Source organism: Macaca nemestrina, chromosome X, assembly GCF_043159975.1.
Source record: "Macaca nemestrina isolate mMacNem1 chromosome X, mMacNem.hap1, whole genome shotgun sequence".
Taxonomy (NCBI): domain Eukaryota; kingdom Metazoa; phylum Chordata; class Mammalia; order Primates; family Cercopithecidae; genus Macaca; species Macaca nemestrina.
This window is the reverse complement of record NC_092145.1, coordinates 58,258,069-58,280,915: the sequence shown is the minus strand read 5'-3', so window position 1 is coordinate 58,280,915 and position 22,847 is coordinate 58,258,069. Positions and strand designations below refer to the sequence as shown.

Genomic DNA, 22,847 nt, shown 5'->3' with positions numbered 1-22,847 from the left:
GCATCTTTAAAAAAAAAAAAAAAAAAAAAAAGGGGTCTTTGTATTTGAGGAGTTTTTGATGTTACTAGTGAAATGAAAGGTCTGCATATTCTCCCAAGACATGAAGCTGAAAACGTAAAATATCCTTCTGAATTCAGGGTTGTTTTGTTTTAAATTAGGGAGATATGGAAATACCTGCTATAGTATTTCATTTCTGCTGTGTTCTATGTGAATATAATGTGAATACTCACTGAATGTATATGCTATATCGCTGGTTGAAACTTCTGCAAGTTTATTTTCACCATTTGAAGATGTATATTATTTCCATTTTTACAGGAAAGGGAGTAAATACACTCAGGACTAATAGTTGCTTATTTACAAAAATGTTCAGAAATTACAAGTCATTACTTTAATAAAAAGTTTATCATAGTAGTGTTTCAAAATATTATTTCTAGAGATATTGTTTATTTTCAGAGAAACAATCTGTTGAAATGTAGATTTCTAAATTATTTTCTGCATTTGATATCAAGTGTCCATAGAAAAACGCAGTATCCTTTAGGAGTACCAAGCTAACTAATAAGTGTGTTTCACATACATTTTGAAAATTATGTTGCTTTTATTATAAGTTGGAATTTTCTTCCCTTTGGAATAACACGAGTTTTCTTTGAAAAGGCTGTTACATGAAAGAGAAAAAAACACTGACCCAGGAGTAGCCCAAACACCTGGATTCTGATGCTTTCAGCGATATAGCTGCATGAATTTCAACAGCACAGTCACCTAGCTTGAATCTTGTTTTCTTTGTTGTTATCTGCCCTGCATATCACACATGGTTGTTACGAGGATCAAATGGCATAATATATGTGCAAATGCTTATAAGTTATAACTTGTCGTATAACGTAAGGTACACCTATTTTATGAAAGCTAAGCTGTATGTATTATCCAGTAGAGGAAGTCAACCATTTCCATGTTATAAAATCCAGATCTAAATTTCTCTTCCTCTTAAAATAATTTATTCTTATATCAAAGCAAATGTTTGGAGTAAAGTATATGTGTGTGAGAATTCTTTTTTATTGATAGGACAATGATAAAATATTTGATGAATACATGGATATTTAATAATATATTACATATATTGACAAAACTCATTTGATTCCCTTGAAGTACACGTTTTTAATTTTGTATTCCAGGGTACTAGGTAAAATCATTCATGGTGGTCATTGGTTGTTTATGCTAGATATTGGACTATTTCAGCCTTGATGTCTACTGTGAGCACTGATGTAGTGGCCAGTGGTGACAGTAGAGTAAATTGACATCCATGAGTCAGAATTTTAGAACTTGGTTGAACCTTCCATGTGGCATGGCCATAGATGAAATGAAGGCTCAAACAGATGTGTGAAATGGCATTTTATCTGGCCTCTTGACAATATCCAAGGAGTCTGCTCCAGTCATGAGAATGCAGTGACATGTTCTTCCGGGCAGACCTTTGGCAGAATTGTGGTTCCAGGAGATCAGTCTGGTTTGGAGCAAAAATTCTTGCCAAGCTTTGGGATTCACCATGCAGGATGCTGTATTCAATTCCTAGAGGGAAAGGTTAGCATAATGCCAAGTTAGCTAGTGTTCGAGTCAAGTTCCTGGCCCAGCAAGGGATGTTTACCCTTAGTACGTGGGACTCAAGACTTAGGACAGGAAAGATAAATCTAGATATGACTTACAGTCAATACTGTGGATCCTAAATATTTTGAGTTCCCTTGTCATAACTGAGCCTGCAGACAGTAGTTGTCATTGCCTGGAAGCAGCCACTTACAAGGCTGGAGGAACATACTAAGAAACATGCAGCTGAAATGTGACAGATATGTCCACTTCTCTCTGCTTCTTTTAACTGATGTGGGAATTTGATTGATACAACCAAGAAAAACTTGCTATTTTTGATACCTCTAAAGATAATCCCTGTATTAGAAATTAAGAAGCCTGGAGTCACATGTATGTGTGTCTCATGTTCCAACTGAAGGTTTGAATTTTGAAAGAGTTTAGGAGGAAGATAAAGAAGTCAGTGGTTGACTATGTACCTAAATTTATTAAAATTTTAAATTAAATATTTAGTGATGTGTTATCAATACCATTTCCTTATAACAATAATAACCAGTTTGAGAACTTGATGAAAAAGGTCACATTCATAATAGTAAAAAAGTATAAGCTCATTTTAGTAAGCTTAATAGAAGCATATATAACCCACATAAATCTACAGCACTTTGAGAGCTATAGAAAGAGACTAGAATAAATATGAAGACAGTACAATTATAGATGGATAAAAGCCATAAATATATAAAATTTCTCTTTTAAATTTATACATTTAACATAATTATAAATTAAAACAGGAATTTTAGTTGACTTTATTGAATTTAGCAAGATTATTATACAGATGGAAGAGGAAACTGGCAAGAATGTAAAATGCCATTTTGAGAACCATGGGCAATATTTTGGTGATGGGGGACTAATCCTATAATAAGATAAAGCATTCACACTTTTAAAAAAGAGAGATATAATAGCACACACATTCATGTAAATAAGTGGGAATAAAAAGAAAGTTCAATAATAGATTATATTTTTGGATATGTATATTATAAATATAAACTGTGTTTTCTGTAAGGATAGAAAATAATGGGGAGAAAATACACATTCCAATATCATTCATTAAATAATCTGCCTGTAAATCTGGGTAAAAATTGATCCATAATTCATATTGTATACTAAAATCATAGACAGATTAAAAGTAAACATTGAAGTGAAAATGTTGTAAGCTTTGAATTAATTGAAGTTACAAAAGGACAGATTTACAAGTTTGAATAAATAAAAGCTAAACTGTATAGAATGCTGTAAAATATAAAACACTCAGAAAGATACCTGCAAGTTTATTACTCAAGGGATTAATATTGTTAGTATCTGTGCACTGCAGAGAGTGTGATGGAAACATGTAGGTTTGGATAGATAAATGTGCAAAAAAATAGACAATACACGTAAGTGGAAGTAAAATTAGCAAAATGGGAAAAACTTTAACATACCAATTGAGAAATGCAAAATTTGAAAATGAGGTATCATTTTCCATCTTTTCAACTGGAAATCTAAAAATGACATCGCGTAATACCATGAAATTTGTACGTCACTGTATTATGCTGGTAGCATTAAATCTGTTTGAAAAGAATTTGACAGAATATACCAATCTTTGTATCTATTGACCCCTGTGATTTAGTATTTTGGACAATTTATCCTAAGGAAATTATCCAAAAGAAGAAAAAAGTGTTTATTTGCAGGATTGTTTATACTAATGGAAAATTGGGGTGTGCAGAACCCTTACTTCCAAGAGGGCAATGCTTAATTCTGAGCAATACACTCAGGAGTATTATCAGGTAGGCACTAGAATGACTTAGGTATGCTGTGTAGAAAATGAAAACATTCTTCTGATACAGTGGTTAAAAGAAATTACACGTCATATGATGTATGCTTTCAGTTATGTACAATGTAATTATGTAATCATATGTTAGATGACAGTGTGAAAACTAAGCTTCTAGTCTGGTGGGATTTTTAATGACTTATAAAAAATTCTCCCCGGACTTTATGGGGTAAAAGGAAAATGAGAATGGCAGAGATTTTTAAGGTTTTAATGTTATGAATGCTAAAGTATTCTGCTAAGTAAAAATGATAATAATTTTTATTGATCATGTTCTTTGGACCAGGAACCCCTTTAAGTGTTCTGCATTTATTCTTTCATTCTGAAATGCTTGAAAACTGAAAAGGAGGTTTAGGCAGGATATACTTGTCTCCATATGATAGAAGGGCTGTGATAGGATGGGACAATTTGAATAGTCCTTTTTCATTCCATTGGAGGTTAAAAAACATCTGTTATCAGTAATGTAAAAATTATAAGGAAACAGATCTTAATGCTAACAAAACGAAACAGCAACATACGCGTCCCTTTCTTTGCTTTCTCCTCCTCAGGAAATTGACATTGCCATACTTCCAGATGTCTAAACTAGAAACTTGTGTTTCATACTTGATTCCTTCCACTTCTTCATTCTCTACTTCCAATCTGTGACCACATTCTATCTATTCTAACTACTGAAATATTTCTGAAACTCATCTGCTCCTTCCCATTACCCCTGTCACCTTTCCAGTATAGGCCACCATCCTCTTCACCTTGATTACAATAGAAGTCTCCTAACTGGTCTCTTTCCTTCCATCCTTACCCCCTTTCTTCTATTCGCTACACAAATCTAAACATGCCACTCACCAGCTTACAAAAATCTTCAGTGATTTCACTTTGCTAGATTAAGTCCAAACCCTTTAATGGGGCTTTCAAGGTCTTCATGACTTATATTTACTTCACCAGCATCTGCTCCCCAGCAAATAAATTCATTCTCCCTTTCTGCTCCTTGCCCCTTTCCCCACCCCATCTCTCTCAGTCACACACATGCAAATGTACACACAAATACACATACACCCCTACAGCCATACTGAACTTCTTCCATTTCTATGAGTCTGTTTTATTCTCTCTCGTCACTGAATCTTCCAAGGTGCTATGCCCTCCACCTGGAGCACTCTCCGTTACTTGTCTAACCTCGCCTGAGCTTTCTCTTATGGTCTCTAGTTCTTGCTTATCCTTCAGTTTTCATATTAGACATTCCTTCTCCTATGAAGGCTTTTTAGACATCTGGGTTGCATCCTCCTATGTGCTACCCTAATACCCCATTCCATACCCTTTATACTCAAACATTACTGAAAAGTAAGGGCCACCTGAGTAGCATTGTACCTTTGGTTTACTACCATATCCGTAGAGTTAACAGAGTGTCTGGCCCATAGTAGATGCGTGGTAAGTATTCATTGAATGAATTTGTATGGTTTGGGCTTGTGTTGTCAACTCCTTAAGGTTTAGATTTTTAACTTCAAATTTGAGCACTGTCTTCTTGGTCAGTATATTATTAACAACAAGCACAATGCCAAACACGGTACATTTTCAGTAATGACTGGAAATGAATGAGTAACTCAGTAAGTATTTGAACGAATGATCATTGTAATGGTGACACCTCACTGAGGTTAATGAGCATTCCCCCTTTCTTTAAGTTCCTTGAAGGGAACTTCATTTGTCTCTGTTTTACCTAACATAGTGTCTTATATGTAGTAGACACTCATTGGATAATTGCCGTGAATTCCCAAGACTGAGCACTATGTACAGAGTTCCAGCTAGTGCTATCGTAAATTAGGTCATCTTGACCATATCTGGAATTCGAACTTTAGCTGGATTTCTCTGTAAATTTATGTATGTGTGCCTGTATGCATGGTCTTGTCAACATATATTTTTTAAAGAAGTAGACTGGTTTTGTATTCATGTATACAGTGACCATTAAAACAATGCCATCACACTACAACCAGTCAGAGTTCTCTTCTTATTGTTGGTTGCTCATTTGTTTTACTGTGGTTGTTTTTGCCTTGGACTTTCAAAGAATCGTGGACTGTAAACTTTTAAGGCAAGGTTTAAGTCTTGTCCTAATCATTCACTGTGTAGTCAACAAGAAGGTGTTAGGACTTGAGAAATAAATTACCTGAAGGAAATATATATGAGAAACGCTTTATGGGGAAATTTTTTTCTCTTTCCTGCTTGAGTGTAGAACTTCGGGTGTTGTGTAATACATATTCTTTCACCTCCACTTCCCTTTGTAAATGTGCTTTACTCATAAATGTCTGTCTATAAAGATGTGTCCTGGGTCTTTAACAAAGGAGGTGGTACATACTTGAATAACCATCCTCTAAGTGATTGAGGTTGAAAAAGTACAAATCTTTCTTGGTTGAAGTAGGAGAGGCCGTACCTGCTTTGTTATGAGTGCTTTCTTTGTGTTCTCATTATTCCTTTTTTTTTTTTTTTTTTGGTTCTACATTTTTTTCCTGTACTATTTTGTACAGCTCCTTTCTTATTATTTTTTTCTTTCACCTCTCAACTCTTTTATTATCACTCTTTTTTCATTTATTGAAACCATATATCCATGTTTTTTGAGTAAATTTGACCATAACAATTGGTACAGCTTTCTTTTTAAAATAATATTTAATGTATTTCAATTATAAAAGTAAAATCTTTAATTTAGAAAATCTGAAAACAAAGGAAATTTTAAAGAGGAGAGTATGTATCTAAAATCCTGTTACTTAGGTATAATTATCATTAACATTGCCATAAATTACTATTTAGATGACAGAGACATTTTAACCTAATTGAAATCATTCTGTACCTAGAGTTTTATATCTCATTTTAAATAATATTGAGTCAAAGATATATTTCTGCATCATTAAAATACTTTAATAGGCCAGGCACAGTGGCTCATGCCTGTAATCTCAGCAATTTTGGAGGCCAAGGCGGGCAGACCACTTGAGCCCAGGAGTTCGAGATCAGCCTGGGCAACATGGGGAAAGCCTGTCTCTACTAAAAATATAAAAAATTAGCCGAGCATGATAGCATGCACCTATAATTTTACCTATTCAGGATGGGGAGGTGGGAGGATCGCTTCACCCCCGGAGGTCAGTGCTGCAGTGATATGTGATCATGCCATTGCACTCCAGCCTGGGAGACAGAGTGAGACCCTGTCTCAAAACAATTTTTAATGGCTGCATTAAATAGCTAATCAAAGTTTACCTCTTTATTTCCCTATATTTGCACTGTTCAATGTATTTACAAGTTTCTCTGTTATAAAAATGATGTCATGAATAACTTAGAACATGAAGTTCTAGCTACAGTTCAGATTGTTTCCTGTGAAAGATTCCTAGAAGTAGCATTATTAGGTCAAAAATAAGTCATACTTTTTGAGGCACTTAGTTTTTTTTTTTTTTTTTTTCACATGACTTTCCTGAAATGTTATGCCAAATCTGCCCGTTGCTATCAGCATTGTAAAAGAATATCCATCTTACCACATGGGTAGGGCTTTTTAGTTTCTTTAACAGTATTGTACTTTCTTTAACAGAATATTAACAGAATACTGTTAAAAATGGATAAAAAATGGATAACTGTGTGTACGGTTATCAAATTAATTAAACAAAGAATATTATTTGGCATACATATTTGAATCTTGTTCTGAAGGCAGTGGGTACAAGATGTGTTTTCTTACACTTGGAATCTCTTGTGTGTGTGTGCTGGGTTGTTGTTCTCTGAAATTGCATTACTGTGTTAAATCCCCAAACTAAAGCAGTGAATTTTTGTGTAAGTTCTGTATCTTTGTGGCCTTGACAACTGAGCCAGTCCTTTGGAGAATAAGCAATCCTGGACTGCATTTTAGGACAGTGAGAACTGCCGAAGTCATGAGAGAGAAAGACGAATGGATAGGACACTGAACTAGAAATCAGATGCCCTAGGCTTTATTCCCACATCCATTTGTCATTGTGTATCATGGCCAAATTTGATTAAAGAACTTTCCCAATCTGTAAAATGGGGATAATATGTCTCACCTTACAGGGATGCTAAAGGGATTACTGAAATATTTTTTTCTAATGCATTTTGTGTTCTTCCAAAAGAGCTCTAATATTCAGAACCAAATACTAAAATCTACCTAAAATCTGAATGGTAGAAATTAACTATTATACTTTGAAGCGTTTTAAACCCCAGTTTATTAAGAACCTAACACCTGGCCGGGCGCAGTGGCTCAATGTAATCCCAGCACTTTGGGAGGCCGAGACGGGCTGATAACGAGGTCAGGAGATTGAGACCATCCTGGCGAACACGGTGAAACCCCGTCTCTACTAAAAAATACAAAAAACTAGCCAGGCGTGGTGGCGGGTGCCTGTAGTCCCAGCTACTCGGGAGGCTGAGGCAGGAGAATGGCGTAAACCCGGGAGGCGGAGCTTGCAGTGAGCTGAGATCCGGCCACAGCACTCCAGCCTGGGCGACAGAGCGACACTCTGTCTCAAAAAAAAAAAAAAAAACCAACCTAACACCTTAGTGAAGAGGGACAGATAGTCAACAGAAGAATAAACAAAGAAAATATCAAATAGGAATGAGCCTCCAAAAGACTAAAACATTGAGTGTTCTTTTTTGTTAAGATGACATTTTAACCCATTTATGCCAGAGGCTGCAGACTTTTTATGTGAAAAATCAGACCTTGGCGATGACCCTGAGCAGTAGGATATAATAACTCCCACAAGCTTATTGTTCCAATAATGGAACAGTAGGTATAAGTGAGTTAGTTGTGTGCTACATCATATTGGTTGGCCAGAGAAGGCCTGTGTGAGGAGGGGATATTTGAATGATGGGAAGGAGACAACCATGCTCATATTCGGGAAAGGGGCCCCCTAAGCAAAAAGAAGAACACATGCAAAGGTCCTAATGTGAGAATGGGTTTTGAGTGTTTGAGTGCCAGATAAGAGGCCAGTTTGGAAGTTAGTAATTTGGGGCAGGGGAGGGAATCAGATGAAGTTGTAGAAAAATTACCCAGGGCCTTGCAGGCCCCTGGAAGGAGTTCAAATAGTCCATAGTTTGGATCTCTCATACTTACTAGCTTTGTGACCTCAGATAAAGTTTTTGAAATTTTGTGAATTTTTGTTCCCATTTATAAAATGAGTGTAATTGTTGCTTTCCAAGGTTGTTTCTATGGATTAGGATAATAAATTTAGTGAGTAGTACAGTGAATGGCACATAGTACACTCAAGAATTGGATATTGCTGATGATGATGTTTGGACAGGCAATAAATGTCCATTGTGTACCTAACTATGTGTCAGGCATAGGGCCAGACGCTTTACATTTATTTATATTTAAATCCTCAAAACAATTCTATAAGATATATTGAAACTGGGAAAAATTGTTACTTGTACAATTGAACAGTGGTCTTAAGTAGCAGACTACTGGATTCAAATCAAATTTTCATGACTCCAAAATTAGTTACCCCTCACTCCTGTATCATATCAAGGGAGTAAATCAATTGTAATCTGTTGGTTGCTTTTGTATGTAAATACAGTTTGTAACTAGACATGCTTTTAGAGATGAGGCCAGTCTCTGGCCTTATATGAAGAGCTCTTGCCAGGCAGGAGCTTTGTGAATGTTCATATTCCTCTCAATGCTTAGGATCATGCCTCGTTCCTCCTAGAATTTCTTATTATATTCCTTGACTAAGTGGATCTGCATAACAATATTAATACTTGCCTGCAACATGCCCCAATTTTTCTAATAGCCTAACGAATATTCAGGTTTTTGTTTTTTCAAGATTTCTTATTTTTCCCAGAGACATACTTCATATAGCAGTCTTTTCTTTTGAGAGTGTTTTGCCCTTAATTGTACTAGTTGGAAGTGTCAGAATAGTGCCTTAACCTATTGAACTCTAGATGGCTGACTTTTCTTTGTTATTTTATCTTGTCTTGTTTAAAGGAATATGGAATTGGCAGCAGAGCCCACTAACTGATGTCAGATTTGGTTAGCATAAATTGTATATTTAACATCAAGTAAACATGCAGTTAAAAAAATCATATGAGTTGTACTTTTTATTCTTTGCTATACAAAATCTTCACTGAATATATTTAATAAGTTGAAAGGCTCATTCATTTTGTGAGAAAGTCTATGAGATTACTGATTATATTACTTATTGAAAATATTTAGTATCTATATCCTACTTTGGAATGTAGAAGAAAGAAATGAAGCCTTTTGGAGACATGTGTGTGCATGTCTGTTGAATTGTTAGATTATATTAATTTTTTCTCTGAGAAGTAAATGACATGCTAGAATAGTAAATTGTATAATGTGAACCATGAAAAAAATATTGTTTCTAAAATAATTGTTTTGAGGAAACAGAAATGTGTGTTTCCTTATATTCAAATTCACAACTTAGGTCCTTAGAGGTAAGAATGCTACCAGCAGAAACAGATGGTTGGTAATCTGTAAAAGTAATGCCATCATATTGGGTAATGCTATACTGCTGTTTCTATTGGCATAACCTCTAACTATGACATGATATATAGCACTTATGGGCCAGAACATTGTTTGTACTTTTATAAAAACCCTATGAAGTCTATATGCTCAAGTACTAGCTCAGTTTTCTTACCAGGTTGGGTTTTTTGTTTTGTTTTGTTTAGACAGTCTTGCTCTGTCACCCAGGCTGGAGCGCAGTGGCATGATCTCGGCTCACTGCAACCTCCGCCTCCTGGGTTCAAGCGATTCTCCTGCCTCAACCTCCCAAGTAGCTGGATTTATAGGCACGCGCCACCACACCCAACTTATTTTTTGTATTTTTAGTAGAGATGGGGTTTTACCATGTTGGCCAGGCTGGTCTCGAACTCCTGACCTCAAGTGATCTACCCACCTCGGCCTCCCAAAGTGTTGAGATTACAGGCGTGAGCCACTGCACCTGGCCAGGTTGTTCTTTCAAGTTAGGATAGGACACTTTGGGGTAAGCAATATTTCATGATTCACTGTATACCATTTTAGAACTAAAATTGGTTCATGCAGCAAAAATGAATTATTTATCACAAAAGGCTTGAATAACCTATACATCCATCACTGCTATAGAAAATAAACACGTATGTTTGAATTTGTTAGGTAAAATTAGTTTATTGAAATCCCCCCAATCAACTTTCATATATTTTTTGAATTTACATATGCTAATATAAGCAAGTCATTCCTCTTTTAAATATTAACCAGAAGAGTATCCCACTAAGATACTATTTGATTTCAAAGATGTCAGTGTTAACTTTAAATATTTTCATTATACTGTTTAACTACATAGCAACATAAGGTACACACTATAGCAGTATCTCTTATACAACTTATGAAATATGTCATGTTAAATACAAAACCCATAAAATTTAAATTAACATTATTTTAAGTAATAAATCATTTGCTGACTCTAAATTACCAATTACAATGTGAATATATTGCAGTGTGGGCACTTTTGGGTTCTCAGTGCCTACCATGCCATAGGATAACCCAATTGTGCCACTAGTGTTCTCTGATCTGTGGTTAAATTTTGATTGGTATAGCATGCTGCGATGTCATTTGGTCTTTATTTTGGTACCTATGTGTTTTCACACTAAGGCCATCTCATTAGCCAGCGATAATGAAAGTTGTACTTCCTGGTAACAGTGTGCATATATGGATGCTGAGATTAGTTGGCAGGACTTGGTTATAAGGTAGTTATCTAGATGATCCAGCTTATGCTTAGCTTTATCATATTAAGAAATGAAACTGCAGAATTTTAACATTACCTTACCAGACTCAGGGATGATTAAGACTATGTTCAAGAATCCCAGTTTGAGTAACATTGCTGTGAGCTCCGGGTATCTTGATCTAGCAAATCCTCAAACATAGCATGTTGTATTATGACTCAATATTTTTTGTAATTTCTGACTGAAATAGCCTTATCTACCTTTGGTGAACAGTTTTTACAGCTGGGCAGACCTTCTTCCCCCACATAGAGTCAAGTCCTTTGACCTTCAAACTCCCGTACCACCCCCTATCTATTTTGAGGGCACTTATCACATTGACAGTGGTCTGCATGTTGTTGCTTACCACACCTGAATAAGCTCTGCTGGGATGGTGAGGATATATCGTTGCTTATCTGTGTACTCTCAGTGCTTGGAACCTCATGGGAAGTCAATTCATGTTGACTGGTAATATTCTATTACAAAAAGTATACCATATACACAATAAGAGATAGATGCCTTGTGTCTCTGTAGTCTATTTTGTGAAAAGAAACTGAGAATCTATATAATCAATGTGTGTGCAGAGAATATAGTGTCCAATTAAAATTTTATACTTTAAAGAAGAAAAGCTTTTGCTTTAGTATGCATATAGTGGCATATTCCAAATCATAGATTCAACAGGGCAGGACCTTTGGGATCATCTAGCTCAGTGGGTTTAAAACCTTATTTTATTTAACATCAGAGCAGCTTATTCATAAAAAATCATATGTGGGATATGAATAAATTAGAAGATAAATGTGTAAATGCCCTCATTATTGGGGGAGCAGAGACTTGGGAAGTCTTCCCAGGAGCCTTCCTTTTTGCATATTCCCTCATCCTCCAAGGCAACCCTGAAAACACCTCAAGGAACTCCATGGACCCCCAGAATAATTTGAAAATAATAGTCTTCTCAGGCTGGGTGCAGTGGCTCATGCCTGTAATCCCAGCACTTTGGGAGGCCGAGGTGGGTGGATCACAAGGTCAGGAGTTCGAGACCAGCCTGGCCAACATGGTGAAACCCCGTCTCCACTAAAAATACAAAAATTAGCTGGACGTGGTGGCGCACATCTGTAGTCCCAGCTGCTCAGGAGGCTGAGGCAGGAGAATCACTTGAACCCAGGAGGTGGAGGTTGCAGTGAGCCAAGATTCCGCCACTGTACTCCATCTCAAAAAAAAAAAAAAAAAAAAAGAAAAGAAAATAATAGTCTTCTCCTACCTAAGGTAAGAATCCTTTTCCAGCATCTCATACCTAGTGGCAGGTCTTTGCTTGAATAATTTTGGTGAACAGAAACTAATAACTTTGTAACATGAGCAGTTAACTAGGCAATGAAAGTGCTCACTAATTAATGATAAAATAATATATAATGGCACCAAACATTAATTAAGTGCTTATTATATACCAGACCTTATGTTTGACCAGGATCCTTATTCACCCTTATGACAAGCCTGAGGAGGGTAGATGCTTTATTGTTCCCATTTTGCCGATAAGGAACCTCAGGCCCAGGAAGTCAAGTAATCACTTGACTAAATTCATACAGCTATTAAGGTAAGGAATATTTTGGAAACTTTTGCCTGCTTTTCCCTTTTTGTTATAATCCTCCTTTGGGAACAAATTATGCCCCTTTGAAGATGGTTTCATACTGTCCTCAGAGAGCGACTCTATAGCTTGGGTTCTAGCCTTGCTTCTGACAGTTAGATATAGTCTCAGACGAGACATGACTGCTCTGTGACTCAATTTTCACAGCTGAAGAAAAAATGATTTTAGTAATATCTTCCCTGTTGTTAGATTCAGATGAAATACTATGCAGGAAAAGTTGTGAAAGCTGTTTTTGCTATACAAGTGTAAGGTATCCTTGATCTCTAAATCTATCAACACCATTCAGTGCTGGAAGCACATATCCATTTATTAACATGTCAATTAGTTACATTTCTTTTTATTTTTCCTTGTGTTCCTATCCTTTGGCCATTTTACTATTGGTGCACTACCTCCCATCAGCAGGTAGACAAAGAACTGATAAAATTCAGTGTGTTCATTTTGTCTGATAACACTTACTAAAATGTTTAGAAGGCTAGTGTTTTGAAAATAATAGGGTAATTTTTTGTTTTGTGAAAGGAATACTTCTTTATTTCGTTTACAATTTATAGCTTCATTACCTACTTAAAATGCAGTTTATATCTAGGCTGTAGGAAACATTTATAATCTGCAAAAGTATTATTAAACTTGCTTTGTTATACTGTCTAAAGTTACTCTTGGAATTGGATTTACAAAATGGTAAAGCAGAGAGGGAAACCATTTTATTTAAATACCTTCATAATCTTTGCCCCAACACAACAAATGTTGGTAAGTCTTAGTGTTGTTCCTATCTTTAAACAGTACAATGAAGAGATTGCCTATGTGATATGTATTGGTTATCCTGTTGGACATTATCATTGATCAAATCCTGCCCATTTTTTAAAGTCGTTATTTATATACATGAACTTTCTCTATTTAAAATGGTAGTATACTTTTTCTTCTTTCCTAGGACAGTGGGTGGAGTAAAGGCAGTGTAATTCCAAAATAGAGGTAACAGGCTACTAGAAGGGTTCTTACTTGTTTTGTGCCATGGGCCCCTCTGAAAGTCAGTGAATTTATGGGAACCTTTTTAGAATCATATTTTTAGATGTAAAACACAAAGGACATAGGATTATAAAGGAAACCAATCATACTAAAATATACTTATAAAATTGTTTTTAGAAATTATGACACATTCCAGAGACATAAACACATATGTTCACACAAAAACCTGTGCATTGGATGTTCATAGTTTTATTCATAGTAGATAAAAATTGGAAACAGCCTAAATGTTCTTTAATGGGTGAGTGGTTAAATAAACTGTATTATCCATACTATGGGATACTATATGGCAATAAACAGGTACAAACTATTGATATACACAATAACTTGTGTGCCTTTCCAGGGCATTATGGTGAATGGAAGAAGCTCATGTGCCAAAAGGTTACATATAGTATGATTTCATATAAATGACATTCCTTTTCTTTATGGGTACATAGTAGGTGTATATACTTAAGGGGTACATGAGATGTTTTGATACAGGCATACAATGCATAATAATCACATCAGGGTAAATGGAGTGTCCATCACCTCAAGCATTTATCATTTATTTCTATTATAAACATTCCAACAAATTGTTTTTGTTATCTTTAATTGTACAGTAAATTATTGTTGACTATAGTCACCCTATTGTGCTGTCAAATGCTAGATGTTACTCATTCTGTTAAACTATACTTTTGTACCCATTAACTATCCCCACTTCCCCTCCCGGCCCACTTCCCAGCCTCTGGCAACTATCAATCTACTCTCTTATCTCCATGAGTTCAATTGTTTTAAATTTTTGCTCCCACAAATGAGAACATGAGATGTTTGTCTTTCTTTGCCTGGCTTATTTCACTTAACCTAATGTCCTTCAGTTCCATCCACGTTGTTGCAAATGATGGGATCTCATTCTTTTTTTCTGGCTGAATAGTATGCCATTGTGTATATGTGCCACATTTTCTTTTCCTTTTCTTTTTTTTTTTGAGACGGAGTCTTGCTCTGTCACCCAGGCTGGAGTGCAGTGGGGTGATCTTGGCTCTGCAACCTCCACCTCCCCTGTTCAAGCAATTACCATCCCAGCCTCCCAAGTATCTGGGATTACAGGTGTATGCCACCACGTCTGGCTAATCTTTTTGTATTTTTAGTAGAGACAAGGTTTCACCACATTGGCCAGACTGGTCTCGAACTCCTGACCTCAGGCAATTCACCCGCCTCGGCCTCCCAAAGTGCTGGGATTACAGGTGTGAACCACCGTGCCCGGCCCCTGTGCCACGTTTTCTTTATCCATTTGTCTGTAGATGGACACTTAGGTTGTTTCCAAATCTTGGCTATTGTGAATAGTGCTGCAATAAATATGGGAGTGCAGATAGCTCTTCAATATACTGATTCTTTCTTTTTGGCATATACCTAGCAGTGGGAATGCTGGACCAAATGGTAGCTCAATTGTTAGTTTTTTGAGGAACCTCCATACTGTTTTCAATAGTGGTTGTACTAATTTACATTCCCACCAACGGTGTATGAGGGTTCCCTTTTCTCCACATCCTCATTAGCATTTGTCATTGCCTTTCTTTTGGATGGATACAAGCCATTTTAACTGGGGTGAGATGATATCTCATTGTAGTTCTGATTTGCTTTTCTCCAACAATGAATGATATTGAGCACCTTTTCATATACCTGTTTGTCTTTTGTATGTCTTCTTTTGAGACATATCTATTGAGATCTTTTGCCCATTTAAAAAAATCATATTATTAGATCTTTCCTATTGAGTTGCTTGAGCTTCTTAAATATTTTGGTTATTAATCTCTTGTCAGATGTATGTATAGTTTGCAGATATGTTTTCCTATTCTGTTGTCTCTTTGTTGATCGTTTGCTTTGCAGAAGCTTTTCAACTTGATGTGATTCCATTTATAAATGATACTTTTGAAAAAAATGATAGAAATGGGGAATAGGTTAGTGGTTGCTGGGGTGGAGGGCTGTGGGAGGGAGATGGATGTGGTTATTGAAAGCCCTACTTGGGGGATCCTTGTGGTGATGGAACTGTTCCATATCTTGGTTGTGGTGTTTGTATACCTGAATCTACACATGACAACACTGCATAGAAGTGCATATATATATACACACACACACACACATATAAAAAATACACACATAAATAAGTACAAATAAAACTAGGGAAATTTAAATAAGATAGATGGGTTTTATCAATGTCAGTATCCCAGTCATGATATCGTAATATAGATTACCAAGATGTTACCATTGGGGAAAAGGGATCTCTCTGCATTATTTCTTAGAACTGCATGCATATTTCAAATATCTGAAAATAGTTTGATTAAAAAATTGAGACACAGTAATTGTACTTCTTTACAATATTTATTAAATAACAAGATAAAGTGGCAGGTTGTATGACTCAAGTAATTTTGAAGAATTGATAAGCATAAATGATAGTTAAGGTATTTTCACAAATGTAGTATGTATGGTACAACAGGAAAGTATATGTGACTTGGTGACCAAGTTGCAGGGGCTGCTAATACCACTGTAATCTGTTTCCTATATTCATAGTTGAAAGAAGTAGTAGATTTAAGTAAGAGGTTACTGAAAATATTTTTTCCTTTCCAAATTCACATACCCCCTAAATTTAGACCCCAGGATAAGAACCCCTGACTTTATATCTTTTTACATTTGATTATCTGATATATCTCAAAGGCCTCTGTCAAATAAAAGAGAAACCTAATGTGTATTTGTTTTGCCTCAAGTACCATGGATAATGATAGGGGCTCATAGAAAATACTAGTAGACACACTTCACGGTTTTAAAGATTTACTTGCTATTATTCACCCGTATGCCTACTATTCACCATAATTGCTTAACACTAGTTTTAAAAGAGAAGTATGTGTGGATTTTAAGTATAGAATAGACTATACATTATTGATATGAAAAAGAAATATGTCAAATTGATTGCTTATTATCCAGATTGACTAATATTGATTATCATTAAATATTTTAGTTTGCTTTCACTAGGAAATCAGTTAATGATAGTTTAGCCTTCAGTTGTCCATATCTCTGAGAGTATCTAGGTCAAATGAGGCTGTTGTTTTAAAAGAAACGAAGGTTAGTGTTTTGGGATTAATATTCTACTTTAAAATATCACCTTTTTGTTTCATTTAATGTTAAAATCTAAACTTTTTGAATATTTAACTGAGTAATTATTTGAAATTATTATGAAGTATTTTCCTCTATACTCTATTGGTTAAATATGTCTTTCATAACATAAGAGGTAACAATATGGACACAGAATTTAAAACTATGTTTAGAGTTTGGGTACTTGACATTTCTAATACAGGCTGAGCATCTCTAATCCAAAATCCAAAATGCTCCAAAATCCAAAACTTTTTGAGAACCAACATGATGCCACAAATGGAATATTCCACACCCGACCTCATGTGTTGAGCTGCAGCTAAAATGTAGCCAAAACTTTGTTTCATACACAAAACTATTAAAATCATTGTATGAAATTATCTTCAGGCTATTTGTATAATGTGCATATACAACAAAAATAAATATCGTGTTTCAACTTGAGTCCTGTCTGCAAAATATCTCATTATGTATTTGCAAAGATTACAAAATTGGAGAAAACCAGAATTCTGAAACACTTCTGGTCCCAACCATTTGAATCCGAGATACACAATCTGTAATACAAGTGCTCAGAAAATGATCTAAATATTTGTTCTGTGACGGTCTAAGAGTCTGTAATTTGGGGGTGAAATGCTTAATTGATATTTAATATACAAAAGCTTCAGTAAGGGAACAATAAATGATTTCATCATAGAAAACCTTATACTTTTCTTTCATGAAACATTTTAGCTGATCATATTTTAATAAACTTATTCAAATTCTTTTAGGAAAAATGGCACATATAATCTGAAGAATTATGATGCTTATACATTGCTGTAGAAAAGCTTTTATCACCTCTGCCCTATAATTTGGGATATATTCTCTCATTTTGCCTATTATTTTCATCCTCTGAAAATGCCTTAGTTAGAAACAGTGTTTCCTGCAATGGGAAATGACACAATATGAAGTTAATCTCATGACAGTAATTTTCTGTGTAGTTTTTTTTCTTGTAGACTTCAATTGGTAATATGTAGTATCTTTTACCCTACATTTTTTTGTGCCATTAAAAAATATTTTTCAGTGCAAATTGCATTTTAAATTATTTTAAGTTTTATTATATAAATTGATTTTAATATATTTTTATATTTTTGATACATAAATTACATAACTCTATTACTCTGCCAGTAAGAGATGGCTTTCTTACAAAAATGGAGAGAAGCCATCTAAAGGTTCTGCAATATATAGCATTCTCTATTCTACCAAATATACAGCTATCAGAATAAATAAATAGATTCACTTGGATATGGCACGTATTTTGTGTCTCCCTTTCCTCCTTGAACTCAAGGAACTGATGATGATGAAAATGGCATTTTGATTTCTTATGTTTGAAAGCTGTAGGAGCCTCCAAGAACAACAGTGTGAACCTCTGTAGATATAATCCCAAATATGTTAATCTATAGCATTATATTTTCAGAGAACACAATGATAGATAAGAAACTCATTTGATTAAAATAGCCAAAGAAATGGACTTCATTAGGATTTATAAATCGTGGTCAATAACACTAACAAAATTACTGTTTTCATGAAAATATTGTCCATCCTATTTGAAAATGACATCCCTGATAGTAATTGCTATCTGTGTGCATGCTGTAGCTGAAAAGACTTGTGTACAATCAATAGTTCTGTCTAGTGTCTGCAGCAAGATACCTTTACAGCTAAGAACCATAAAGCCTTTTCTCAAATTGTAAGTAAATCTGTTTTTACATTTAAAAATGACAGACCATACTCAGACTAAGTCCATCTAAACTCAGAAGTGGTTATCTCCACTGCAAACTAAAAGTGTTCTTTCTTAGAATATTGCTTCTCTGCTGTTGATTTTACCATTTCATATCAGAGCAAGGGGAATCTGTGACTATTAAACTGACTCAAACTACCTTTTGATTATTTGTTTACTGTCTTAAAATAATACAAGCACAGTCACATTGACTAGTATCTCCATCCTAATGATTTTCAAATTAAGGAATGGCTTCAAATTAGGAAAGCTCTTTGTTCACCTAGGTTTGGAATAGCGTGATGTACGCTAATTGCTAACTTTGTCTGCATTATTTTTTAAAGATCAAATGGGCACAGTGGTAATTTTCATTAATCTCATACAGAGCAGCTAATTAAAATTTCCATTATTACCCATCCATTATCTAGTTGTTTCCTTTGTTCAGTATCAGAACAGGATGTTAATAAGCCATTCTTGTATTACAGCCCTATTAAGTATTATGAGAACTAATGTATTGCACTATTTTGTTTTTAGGTGATTTTTAAAATATTATCTTGCACCATATTGATTATGCTGAAGGTACTTTGACACCTTGACATTCTGTAATAGAGATTTCAGAATTAAATATTTGTTGCTTTCACATTTTATTCAAAATTGAGAAAAAGTAGTATATAGTAGAGAAAGGAGCTATCCAAGGACCAGAATATTTGTTTTAGTCTCATACTCTTAATAATTATGTGAACTTAGGCAATTACTTGGATTCCTCATTTTTGTAATGAGGGTATCAGAAGAACTGATTTTTAAGGGCCAGTCCAGCCTTAGCTTGCTATCATATTTTTATAACTTTCAAATATGAACTTATGTTAAAATCTCAAAGTCTTTCTAAGCTTGGTAAAAGGCGTCTGTTCTATAAAGTTGTATATTCTCCGTCATGCTCCAGTAGATTGTTTGCTTCCATTCTTTATAACCAGAGAGGATCCTAAATTATATAATTTAAGCTTGTTTCTAAGACTTGGGTGGGAGTGAGCCACAAAGTGATGGGCTGGCTCACTTGTCTATAAGGAGTACCTCGGCCATGACCATATGTTCCAATTAGACTAATCCTGTAGGGAATCAATCAGAAAAAGGGAACCAACATTTTCTGAGTAGATTGTTCTGTGTCCATGAGATGCCCAATATGAAATACCTCTGAGCTGTCCTCAGCATGCAATAGTGTCTCAGTTTACCTGTTCTATATTCAGCACCTTTGAATATATTATAACTGAAAGTCTCAGAACTATAATATTCTGAAGCAAAACTAAGCTTAGAATCTTCAACAAGTTGAAACTCATCACTCATCCACCCTTTTGTTTATTCTCCATCCATCCATCCATCCATCCATCCATCCATCCATCCATCCAGGAAATATGTATTGAGTGCTTACTTAAACACTGTCTTAAGATCTGAGGATACAGTGGTGAACAAGGCAGGCAAGAATCCTGTCTTATAAGAGCTTGTGTTTTAGTGCGGAAGACAGTAAACAACTGAATTACAAAAATAAATTTTCATAGAGGTAATATCGTAAATGATATTTAAAATGGTGTTGCGATGATAATTAGAATGTGAGGTGGGGAGAAGACTATGGGGCTGAGATTAAAACGATGGGAGCCAGCAATAGAGAGGTTGGGGTAAGGGTTTTCAAGGCAGAGAAAACTGCAAAATACAAAGGTCACTCAACAGGGTTAAATTCCATATACAATCCCCTAGGGGAGGATTAGTGGTGCCTTTTTATATATTAATTTAAAAATAACTTTGAGGATTATATGAAAGTGGTGTGTGACTACAGACTTGAAAACTTTCATTCCTTTTACTAGTAGTTTTCAGACTGGCATATGTAGTAAATAGATCCCTTGTTACTGATGAACTTTGTATTGCTCTAGAAAGTGAGTTGGCCGAGCAAAACTAAAACTATAATTTTGAATTTGCAAAATTATGCTTTAAATATTTACTTGCTGTTATTCCTTGTGGAATAATAGATGCGTAAGGAAGTTACAGGAATATGGACATGATCTCTCAGTGATGGTTTTACTTACTGTGCCATTTAGGTGATGATGATTCATCCAGTATACTTTTTTATTTGTGGAGGAGACGGAGTCTTGCTTTGTGGCTCAGGCTGGAGTGCTGTGGCGGGGTCTCAGCTCACTGCAACGTCCGCCTCCTGGGTTCAAGCTATTCTCGTGTCTTAGCCTCCCAAGTTGCTGGGATTACAGGCATGTGCCTCCACGCCTGGCTAATTTTTGTATTTTTAATAGAGACGGAGTTTCACCACGTTGGCCAGGCTGATTTCGAACCCCTGGCCTCAAGTGTTCCACCCGCCTCAGCCTCCCAAAGTGCTGGGATTCGAGGTGTGAGCCACCGTCCCTGGCCCATCCAATATATTTTTAACATCTGCTGTATCTCATAACGAAGCAAGAAATACCAAGTCAGTGTCCATTATACAAAATATAGGAGCTAAAAGTGTGAAATTTTATTCCTTGTTCTGCAGTTATTATGGAGAAGTTCAATAATAACACACTTTTATTGAGGCTCACTAAATTCATGACCTGTGTTAGTTATGTGGCATAGATGGAGTTCCCAATGTAGAAGTGAGACAGACACAAATAATGACCTCTACCACAATATTTTAAGTGCTATAATAATGATAATAGTGCCACAGCTCTAAGGGAATAGAGTTCCCCTATATGTTATAAGCCTTTATCAGACTTAAAAAATTTAGCATTTAATGGGATTTTTAAAATTCAGAAATTAAGAATGATTAACACTTTCTACATTGAGGAGGTATTCTCAATCAAAACCCAAATAGTGTGAAACCATAGGGAACTCATTTCTCATTATTAACACTGTTTTTTTTTATTTTAAATGTCGTATCCTCTAATGATAATACCTCTACCCAACAGGTAAAAATTCCTTTCCTTATAATCTCCTTATAATATTATATTTCTTATGATGATATATCATATCCTAATGATGTTATTTTATGGTAAGTATCCTTAGATGTTTAGCAGAAACTGAGTGTAATTTGTATGAACCTGTAAAATGGAACTCAAGCTTGGAGTCTTAATTCAGGGATATACATTTACAGTATAGGAAAGGGGCAATTATGATTAGGTAGGTCTAGAATGTGAAACTATGAGGTATTAGTATAGTGAATGTGTTGACAATGTTTTCCTCCCAGCCTTTTCCCTGAACTACTTATATAGTTATAGCAAGATGATGAAGTTAAGGAGCAGTGATGAGATGAGTTCTAGAAATAACTCCGTCTATATTGAAAATTAACTTAAAAACCAGTTACTATCAGATAACTGTATTTAATGACTTTTTATGATTAATCTATAACCTGAGAGTAACAGAAAGGAATAATTGGGAACTGGTGAATGCTTTCAACTGATTTGATTAATTAACATGCTAATTGGAGACTATATTGTTTTACATTTTAATAACTGTTTTCACTTATTTTTTTAGAAAGGCTGATAACTCTGATATCTTTCAGTAGATGTGGGTTATGTATAATGGTATATATTAAATTTTATTTGCTGGATTTTGTGGAATCGAATATACATATCTTAACTAGGAAAATTAATAAGATGATTTTTGAATGCTTATACTCTGGATTAAGGAGGACTAGCTAATATTAATTCTAATGCCTGAATTGTAAATTTAAGCACCCCTGTCAATGACACTTTGTGTAATTCAAGTTCATATTCTATTCAGGCCATGAGCACCAGCACTGTAATTTTTTTTTAAATGAGGTCGAGGAAAATGTTGAGATATATACAACACAATTTTAACACATCAGTTCTGTGATCAAGAATTTTTAAGCGTGTAGCACTCTGCACACATTTTTATATAACAAAATAAATATTCTGTGCATTATTTTACTTAAAAATTTTTTAAAAAACATTGTCTAAAATGGTATCTTTGTTTATTTTTTAGGGTGGGCTGAAAAACAGCAAACATGAATGCACCCTGTCTTCACAAGAATATGTTCATGAATTACGATCGGGTATATCAGATGAGAAACTTCTTAATTGCCTAGAATCCCTCAGGGTTTCTTTAACCAGCAATCCAGTCAGGTAAGTCGTTATTATCATTTTGGTATGATTCATACAATTTGTAGTGTATGTAATTGTTTGGGAATATAATAAGTTTTGTTATTTAAA

General features: G+C 35.0%; 1 protein-coding gene across 5 annotated transcripts in view; it reads left to right on the top strand.

Moving 5' to 3' along the window:
* LOC105497495 (diaphanous related formin 2) overlaps positions 1-22,847 on the top strand; it is a 919,069-nt gene that overhangs the window by 173,478 nt on the left and 722,744 nt on the right. For all 5 annotated transcript variants that reach the window (XM_071089284.1, XM_071089283.1, XM_071089281.1 and 2 more), the window contains one exon: positions 22,621-22,760. In XM_071089284.1, coding sequence (XP_070945385.1) covers positions 22,621-22,760 — 140 coding nt within the window. The remainder of the gene's footprint in view (positions 1-22,620; positions 22,761-22,847) is intronic.